At 42.5% G+C, this 10,529-nt stretch overlaps 1 protein-coding gene across 1 annotated transcript in view; it reads left to right on the forward strand.

Annotated features, from left to right (window-relative positions):
- Window positions 1-10,157, forward strand: part of LOC121858275 — a 78,088-nt gene extending 67,931 nt beyond the window's left edge. Inside the window, exons 6-8 of the mRNA XM_042354585.1 lie at window positions 7,864-7,971; window positions 8,446-8,505; window positions 9,359-10,157. Coding sequence (XP_042210519.1) covers window positions 7,864-7,971; window positions 8,446-8,505; window positions 9,359-9,445 — 255 coding nt within the window. The 3' untranslated portion in view covers window positions 9,446-10,157. The remainder of the gene's footprint in view (window positions 1-7,863; window positions 7,972-8,445; window positions 8,506-9,358) is intronic.
- Window positions 10,158-10,529: the final 372 nt, after the last annotated feature.

Consider the following 10,529-nt stretch of genomic DNA (forward strand, 5'->3'; position numbering starts at 1 on the left):
CGATAACATAGTCTCACATTTACAAACAACCATCTCATAGGTGTATGTTTTTCTACTGGCGCTAGTTTGATCTGACAAAGCTCACTATAGTCCAGTTCTAGTCGAGTGTACCTCTCTCACGATGAGCCCCTTGATTCTGTTGTCCCTTGGCAACAGTATGGGATTCTTTTGTTCTGGGTGGAGAGCGGCATGTTTCAGTTGGCCACCAACTCTGATCAAACCGTCCGTGTCTAGATGAGGTTCCAGCCGACTTACGTCGCTACCTCTCACGGGTTGTCCCTGTTGTAACATTCCTAGTTCTCGAGGGAATCGTTTTCTTTGCATAAATCTTAAGACGGCTAATTTCGCCTCTTCCAATTCGCTGACTTGGAGCCGATTTTCTCGGTGATGTTTGTTCTTTCGCTTCCCAAGCCGCCATTCTATAAACCTTCTAATCCACGCTACGCTCTTCAGAAGTCGATGACACGAGGAGTACCTGGCCCATAGCTTATCGAGGGTACCCTCCCCCTGGTCAGCGTTCGTCGTCAGCACCGTGGTTTCCTTCTTCACCTCTGGGTCTCCGTCTGTGAGGTCTGGAATTCTCAATGGACTCTTTGGCCAACTGTCTTCTTCCAACAAGAGTAAAGCAGGTCCCCGAATCCACCTGCCCTCCTCGTTGAGCTCTGCTCCATGTAGTCCACGACTAGCGTCAGTGGCTGGGTCCAGTGCATACATCACGTGGCGCCATTGTTCTGCATTGGAGTCCTCGTGTATCGTTGCCACTCGATAGGCCACGAAAGAAATGAAGCGTCTTTCGGTGTTACATATGTATTGAAGGACTGCCGTACTGATCTGTCTATATGTAATTCAAGCTCTTGCTGTAGTTGTTTGCCTGCCTTGGCAGCCAGTATTGCCACGCTCGAGTCGAAGTATGGTCTGCTGTTTCAGAGGGGCTAGCTTGGCCTTGCCACACACGAAGGAGATATGGTGGGTTCCATCTTCACACGTGGTCCTCAGATACGATACAGTCCATACGCTTGTTTTTGAGGCGTCGCAGAAGTGGTGTAGTTGCACGGCAGCCACTGGATTCATATCCTCGGGTCGGTAGCACCGTGGAACGTGAACCCGTGATAGGCGAGGAAGTTCATCCAGCCATCTTCGCCATGCCACCCTGTTCTATTCAGCCATTAGTTCATCCCACCCAACACCTCGTTTACGCTCATCATGGAATATGATTTTGGCTCTTATGACGCTCGGAGCGATGAGTCCCAGTGGGTCGTATATGGAGCTAACCATACTCAAAGGCCTCGTTTCGTCTTCGGTTTCTTAGGGATCTGGATCTGGACCCGGACCGCTAGTTCGTCCTTTTCCAAGTCCCACAAGATTCCCAACGCTCGTTCAGTGGGGAGCCTGTCGTCTTTCAAAATGACTTTCTTTACTCCCACGGCTTTCTCTGTTTGTGGAATTGCCTTGAGGACTTCCTTGTGATTACAGACCCACTTCGTAAGTCTGAATCCGCCCTTCTTCATCAGCTGTCTCAGCCGATGGACAATTATCGTTGCCTTCCCCGGCGAATCTACTGAGAGAAGCAGATCGTCGACGTACATGTATCGATTCGTTTTCTTGATGTCGTCATGGAGACTTTCACAGTAATCTTGGAATGTTCGTTGTAGCACATACCCGGCACATGAAGAACTCCACACACCTCCAAAGAGATATACTGTCATCAAATCTTCATCAATTGAAACACATTCGTTCCATTGCACAAAAACTTGGGTACCCTTCTGTGTTTGTTGATCATTGTTTTAAAAGGGCTAAAAAATCCTTTCATTCTACTCAAACCAGGCAAATTCCTACACTTAAGAATATTTTGACTCTGCCCTATCGCAATGAATTTGTCCCGTTAGTTCGGTCCCTTAAATTACTAAATATTAATGTTGTTATCAAGTATGACTCAACCATTACCAATATGTAAATAAAAAATAGCCCAAGTTTGAATGTAAATGGAAGTGTTTATTGTATTCCATGCAGCAAATGTATTGGTAATTATGTAGGACAGACAGGAAAAACATTGCAGCTCAGAATCAAACAACATAAGTACAATATCAGAACAGCATCTGAAAGCAGTGCCCTGTTTGTTCCTGTTAGGAATAATAATCATCCCATTGCTTGGGAAAAAAGCTTAGAAGTATTCAAATCATTTTGTGTCGCAGAAAGACTTCTGGTTGAAGCTAGTTTGATTAAGGAATTAAAATCAATAAACCTTTGTAATGGTCAGTTCAAAACTGATATTATGCTACATAAATTTATTTGTCAGTGGCCCAAGGTTAAATATGCTTTGAAAACCTTGGAGCTAGATGTAGGATAGTTATTTAGTGGGTCCCTCATTTTTGACCTGACCTGACCTGACTAGTCACGTCGCCCCCTTTCTCTTAAGCTCCTCTACGTGTGTGTTGGTGTTGGTTTGGGGATTAGTGGATGACATCATTATGACCTGACCTCTGAGTCTATCTGAGTAAATTAATGGTCACACACTGAGACCAGGAGTCTAGGGGATACTTAGAGAAACATTTTATCTCCCTTATTATGGGTGTAAGTTGAGTTGGGTGGAGCATGGTTCACGGGTATTGGTGGACCCAGTAACATCTCAATAATAGTGATAATATATTTGTGTGTAGTTAGTACCATTTTTTCAGTTACTGATATTATCTTGATGTGTGTAGTAATAGTTCTTAAATGATTTTGATAGTATTGTTTTTTGAATGTTTGTGTCACTAAGTGGAACCAGAGTGATACTGTGATTTAATTCCTTTAATGCATATAATTTTTGTTTATAATTCCGATCTCAGAGTAGTGTTTAAGTTAGGTTAGGAATTTTGCATCTGTTGAGGTGATATAATTTTGTTGAGTGGCCTATTCATTGTAGAGTTATTAATTTCTATTTTTTTTACCATTTTCTTAGTGGTTGATATTAGTTTGTTGAAAGCCCTTAAGGCCTGTTTCATGTGTGCAAGCAACATTTCTTAATACTTTGAATTTATTATTGCCTAATGAGGCATTGTCTGAGTTTCTAATAATCTCAATATCATGTATAACCTTTATTCCCCAGAGTAGTGTTTTAAATTCCGGTTAGGAGGTGCGCATATTGGTGTACCATTATTTGATTGTGTCTGTAGTGTTGGAGGGAATATAAGTGTCTAAATTTTACAGTGTGTCTCATTCATCCCAGTCACAGACGTTATCCTTCCACGGGTCATGGACAATTTATTTTGTTTAGTAAATTTAAGTGTTCTTGTGCTGGTTCGGGATTTTTCTCAAAGGGGCGCTTCCACTGCAATTACCATCTAATAATCTTTAATAAACCCCAAGTCAAGTGAGAAATTAAAAGTCCAGTAAATTCCGACCGGTTACATATATATATAGATATATATTAGTTCTTGAATTGATAAGTGGCAGGGCTGAAGTAAACACTTTGTTGGTTTTGCTTTATTGTAGAAAAATATAGTTTCACAGGTACTGAGTTCAGTTGAGAGTATATTGTACCTTCTCTGCTCAGGGAAGTGTCTTAGTGCACTTGTATAGGAGAACACCTGTTCACTGGGCAACCAGTGATATGAGAGTCTCTCTTTCACACCAGGGAGAGAGGGTGGTCAAGCAGGCCTCAAAAGGAAACGCGTCAGATGTTTGTTGCTGAGCTGCGCTCACCCAGCCTGACCTCGCTCGCTCCCCGGAGGAAATGTCAAGTCACCAATTTGATTCATACTCATGGGTGAATATCTGGGTATTATACATTTGGGTAAATATTTATATAATACAAATGGTGCTGTTACAACTCACGTGACCTGAGGGAGGCCCAGCAGGTGCTTCTGGACTGTCTCCTATGGGAGACTCTGCTTTGCTGGTGACGTGGGGGTCGGGAGGGAAGTCTGGAGTAATGGGTGAATGAATCAGGAATCTAATGACCCGTGGACGGGACTGCAGGGCCAAGTAACACTAAACTGGTTAGATCTCAACAGCTGTGTTTGCCCAGGTGCGTGGTCATGCCCGGGTGTGTCTTGGCAAGGTGTGGTTGTAGGTCATATCACCCGGTCAAGTACTTAGTGGCCAGAGTCAGGTCTCCTGGGTCACTGTAGGGTGTGTCAACTTATGGGTGTACCCCTGCTCATCTACTTACTGTTATATGTGTTGTATTTCTCTGGGCTGTAAGCTGTGGTCTGATAAACAATCATTACAGATCGGTTGCTGCCTGAATCCAAGAGAGCTCCGGTGACCACTGCTCCTTTCGCCTCTTGGTTCTTCTCCTCCACCCTGACTTTCACTATTGGAAGTGCGACTCTGCTGGACCCATGTAGTCACAACTCGCAATCGTTGGGTTCTTCACGCCGATCATCAATTCCGTTGCTGGTTATGGTTTCCCTGACCCATCTAAGTGGATTTCTTTTCCCCATGGTGCTTGTACCGGCTTCGATCCTCCATGATTTAGCTCCACTAGTTGAAAATTCCGGTGGTGCATAATGGCCTTAAGTTGACTCATTCTAGGTTCGCATGTGATCAGGTGATATGTCTATTTGGTAGGTGCCTCCAGTGGTTGCTCTCTTCACCCTTTAGAAGCTGGTCTGGTGTTCTCCTTTTTCAACTTCGTCCCCTTGCGCCTTGTCACTGCTCATCAGAACTCCCGTGAAGTGCAGAAGCCTCGAGTGTAGTTCAGAGCAACAATCTATACCACATACCATCTTCTGGCTGCGGATATGCTGAGGAATGTACGGCATATCTGAAGAAGGTGATCTCCGCGGCATAACGAGCAGCGTTCATCGTCCGTTTCTCTGGTTGTCTTTATTCCTGATGTCACCAGACCCACAACTTTCTTCCTCGACGAGGATTGACATGAACTGCATATATTCTGCTTGGTTCTTCCTGTCCTTGTCCCTTTGGGGCCTCCTCCGCCTTGTCGACCATATCCATTGTGAATTCCAACATCCATTCGATCCCAGGAGGCTTCCCCCACTTATTTTTGTATTTATGCGCCTTATCCACATAGTCGTCCCTTATCTTTCCCTTGAATCTCTCAGCTAATGTGCTTATTGATTCATACGTGTCAATCTGACGTCGTTCTCCCAAGACCTTCAAGTTCCTCGCGCAATTCCCCAGTTCGTCTGAGAACTGGTGGAGGCCCTTTGCGTCATTTAGTCTCACAGTTGGACCTCGCAGGGCCTTCTTTATTAGCTGGCAGACATAAGTGTGCTTGTTGCCGTGACGTTTCTCTAATATGTCCATAGCTTCCTTGTACCCTGCCTTGGGATCTTGAATTTGCAGGCATCCTCGCAAAGCGTCCTTAGCGGGCCCGGCATAGGCGACGAGAAGTGTCTCTAATTTCAAAGCATCAGGTATCTGCGCCATCCCAATGTGTTGCTGGAAGACTCTCTGGAGCTCCCGGTATTCACTACAAGTTCCTCCGCTGAACTTCGGCGTCGGCCTTTGGGAGAACCTCATATTTTCTAACAGTTTTCTCACCCAGCCCTCGGACCCCGGCGGGTCGTCCTTTTGGTCCTTCATCAAAGCTAGTGGTTTCGGTAAGCGAGCTTGATGCTCGGAAGTACTTCTGCGCTCCCCCTGGTGAGATGTTCCCAGCTCTGTGGTTAAGGTAAGCGCCGGGAGTCCTCTTGGATATTGCGTTTCTTCATCAGTTTCGGTTTGAAGAAGGTCGTGTCTCTGGTAGTGATAACACCTTTCCGCGATCTTCTGTTTTTGTTGAGATTGTCGGACCGTAGTTCAACACGGGCTTTTGGTTTGTTCCGGCTGGAGCTCTTGGAACAGCCGGGCAGGTTTTGGGATTGGGATGGAGGTTGTCCTACCTGCAGATATGAAAGGATACTGCAGGTTTGCAAGTGTAAGCGGACCCTCGGTCAGTGAACGCTTACCACCAACCCCCACTCTTGGACGTGGTCGGTTTCGGAGTGGTTCGCCCCCCGAACTGGGTCTGCACTTGCTGGGGAGGATACTTCCTAAGCTATCTAGGTGGTGGGTATCGTGTGATGACCCGGAGAAAGTGGCGAATGTGGTTTGTTTGGGCCTTTGAGATTGCTACCAACTCTGTTTGTAGGGTGGAGAAGTCATTAGAAAGTCTCCATAGGAGGGTCTGACCTTGGGTGTAGAAGGCCGCTCCGGATCTATGATGTTTTGGGTCCACCGAAACTGTCTGTGAAGTATGATGCTGCATCAGCCGATGTCTCAGTGGCTATGGTTTCTTTTCTTCTCGGGAGACAGGTTTATCTCACGCTGCCTTGGCGGAGTGGGTGTCACACGACAGTGTCTCATTTTTTACTTATTCCCTTCCTTGTCCATGACTGCCAGAACAACGAGCGTGACCTGTCCTGCTCCATAAATGTATGCAGTAGTGCTTAGTATCAGCTACTACTCATGGTGACGTCCCACGATCGCTGATATCACACATTTGGAGATGTCACACTGATGCGTGCCATATGCACGAGTGACGTCACACAGTGCCATACGCACGAGTGACGCCACACAAACAGTGTCATACGTACGAGTGACGTCACATAAACAGTGCCATACACACGAGTGACACACTCACGTGTGCCATATGCACGAGTGACGTCACGCAGTGCCATACACACGAATGACGTCACACAAACAGTGCTAAATGCACGAGTGACTTCACACAAACAATGCCATACGCACGATTGACGTCATACAAACAGTGCTATACTCACGAGTGACGTCACACAAATGCGTGCCATACGCAAGAGTGACATCACACAAACGCGTGTCATACACACGAGTGATGTCACACTTAACACGACCACAGAGACCCCACAATCAACTTAGGGACTCATTACACATCTGATGTCACAAAACACTACTGCGGCGCCCTTACTTATTTACACAACGTTACCTAGCTGTCTACACAACGTTATTTTCTCACAGAAAGCGCACTTCACTCTGACACGGGTCCTTGCGGCTTGTCCATAATGAACGGTAACACTCACGCGCACTTGTCCAAACAATTTTGGCACCAAGACCAGTCTTTTCTGACACCAGTTCCTCGCGGTTACCGGTGTGGCTATCCACAATGAACAGTAACACTCGCGCGCGATCGTCCGAACAATATTGACACGACGTCCAGTCTTTTCTGAAAAAGTTCCTCTTCCTTCCGCTCCCTGCGAGCCTCAGCTTCTCCCACGATGGTCCTATCCCATGTTTTGACTGTAATCGCTCATAGGAGCGATTTTGGTTTGTGCAGGACAATAAGACCCTTGCCGTTGATGCGATGAGTATAGTTCGGTCAAAACCTGTAAAAAAACAATTCAGATATAACAACTGCTGGTATATGAGGACACAGCTTGTATAATATGATCAATATACAGTACATAAATACACTTATTAAAGTTATTTAGAGTTCTTAGAGGATTTAATAGTTCACAATCACACTCACATTTTGGGGTCTAGGGTTAGATCAACGAGCACAAATAAAATATCCTCCAGGAAGATGTTGGCTGAACGAAAAATCAAGATGGTGTCTCTACGGTAGAAGGCGAGACTCTGGTTCTCAGGCAGTCACACAGCTGCTACCAGCTCCATTTCGCTTAATAAGCTATTCTGAGTTGTAAAGAGTTTCTTCACTCAACATGTGGCCGGCACGTGGCGATAACAGTAGTAGTAGTTCTACTAATGATGGAAGTAGTGTAGAACTAGTCCTAGTAGTAATGGTAGTAGCAGTAGTAGAAGCAGTAGTAGAACTAGTCCTAATAATAATGGTAGTAGCAGTAGTACAAGTAGTAGTGGAACTAATCCTAGTAGTAATGGTAGTAGAAGTATTATTGTGGTCAGGTGGTAAGTGCGAGTAACATTTATGTGTGGTGACAGGAGCGGTGTGGGCTGGTAACGCCTTGGGTGGTGGCCAACATCACCTTCATGGCCCTGGAGGCTGTCTGCTGCATGTATTCCAACGTCCTCAGAGACCACATTAATAAGGTGAGTAAGTGTTCTCTACAGTATGCACTACACTTTCCTCACAAAAAACTATTATTCTCAACAACCTCAGTTACTTATTTCCTTAGTGAAGCAAATTTTTTAAAGTAATTTTATACAGTAATATTAATAAATGGGTGTATTTAAAAAATAATAATATTGATAACATTCTTTTGTAATTATTTATACTGTACACAAACATTAATGGCGTGTAGCTCTACCAGTCTACCAAGACATAACTTATAAAAAGTAGTAAGTTTATAAAGACAGTGTAGCTCTACCAGTCTACCAAGACAACTTCCACCATAGTGTAGCTCCACCAGTCTACCAAGACATAACTTTTAATATAGTGTAGCTCTACCAGCCTACCAAGACATAACTTTTAATATAGTGTAGCTCTACCAGTCTACCAAGACACAACCTTCAAGCTCGTCCAATCATCTCTGATGAATCTTATGTGACACTTATTTTCTTCAGAAATTCGACACGATGTGTAAAGCGGAAATGGCGTTTTTTGTTACAAGACTATTTCTAAACGTAAGTATATATATATTTTTTTTTTCCGTCTTAATTTTAAATGCAGGACTGCATGCCATGAATCTTTCTTACGCAAAATAATTTATTTGAAACTTTGACTCGTATGACGCAAAAAAAAAATCTCTATTTATTTTTTAATAATTCTAAATAATTGTCTAACATATCCTTGTGCTCCCTAGATAGTACAGGTATAACTAAAATTATCACTTGTGGGAGACGTAATTATACTGTTTGCAAATTCACCAATTTGCTTCTTTATCTATTAGCCTCTTACGGTAAATCAAATTGCTCTTCTCTTTTTATAGACACTCGCGTTTTTTTCCCCGAGGACATACTTGCTCTGTGTGTACGCTTTAGTTTTTCTTGCTTGCTTGTCAAGACGATACCTCAGACACTTTTTTAATGTAGAAAGCTGATAATTGGACTTATATTTCGTTCATGCTATAACAGTGTGGTGTACACTGCACTACTTATAATTTCGTTTAATTTCAATATGAAAACCTAATTAATAATAATAATAATAATAATAATAATAATAATAATAATAATAATAATAATAATAATAATAATAATAATAATAATCATGCGAAATATTCCTTTATCACTCACATTAAATTATCCTCCTCACAAGTTTTCTCTGCCATCCTTTTTATTTTGGTTCGCTGTTATCATCCTCGTGTACAAAGTTCTCGCCTGTCTTCCGAACTCTCCCCACCACCATCTAAACTTTGTATCATACTCTCTCAATATAATTATCCTCACTAATAATTCTCTAACCACCCCACTCCCCACCATCATCTCCCCACATCAGCCTCCCTCCTTACCATCGTCCCTCACTGGTCGTCTCCTACAGATCCTGGCACTGTGGGGCGTCATGAGGTTCTACAGGAACATCAGGTCGGGCGTCACCTACAAAGACCCGGAGGCCATAGAGTTATAGGAGCCAGGAGCCACGTTCTCAGGTCACGATAACTTCCTTCTGAAACTGTGGTGTTAGCGTGAAGAGAGAGATCTCTGGTTACCTTGTGCTTTACCGCCTGATATAATTACGTTTGATCATGGTTTCCCATAAGCTTGTTAGAAACCATTAACACTGTCATACTTTAATGTAAACTAATACTGTGAGACAAAATATATCGCGTGACAATACCTATTTAGAATACTAATTGTTCCAGTGACATCTGATCCCAGGTGAGTGCAGAAAGTAATATTAGTTATAGACAAACAGAAAAGAAGAAGAGACATCTACGTTGCCAAAAGTGACTTAAGTAATATCAATGATTTCATAACCACTTAATGGGATGCAACTTGTCCTTACTGGAATTTATTAAATAAAATTAAGTTATATCTATATTCGTCACAACAAAATTATATTTAAACAGTTTGTAGATGCAGAAAAGGGGAATCACTGTGTATGAACCTTTTTAAAGACATATTATAAATTAAATTAAATTCGTTTTAGTTCTTTATTGAAGGATACGAAAATTTAGAACAGCAAGATGCCTCTAAATGTATATACTGTATATGTTCATAGTGTGACGGAGAAAGAACTAGACAAAATTGATGAAGCTAGAAAATCAAACTTACAATCTTGAATGTATGTTTTGTTCAAAGTTTAAAATTAAACATGTAATAATAAAATTATAAGTGTATTTAGTATTATTTGTTAATTAGAGAGAATATTAATAGCTAAGATGAGAACCAGATTGTTCTTTTTCTAATTTCTGTTTATTGAGAGTTGGGGACCTCAAGATATATTACACTGGGCAGCTAACACTTGGTTTCACGCCAAGTCTGTTCTCTTACATTTCTCTACTGGCGTAGAAAAATTGCCACTGACTTACTCACGGAGAAAACATTTATTTCAATGCAGACGTATCATATAGAGTTAGCTGTACATTTGTTACCAGTACATATATTTTAGTTAGGTACAAATTTGTTTCCTAAATGTTTGATGATCTTGTACTCCAAAGTAGTAAAAATCAGATGATGATCTACCTCAACATTTTAGTAAGACAAAATCT

The sequence above is a fragment of the Homarus americanus genome, unplaced genomic scaffold (genome assembly GCF_018991925.1).
Source record: "Homarus americanus isolate GMGI-L3 unplaced genomic scaffold, GMGI_Hamer_2.0 scaffold57980, whole genome shotgun sequence".
NCBI lineage: Eukaryota > Metazoa > Arthropoda > Malacostraca > Decapoda > Nephropidae > Homarus > Homarus americanus.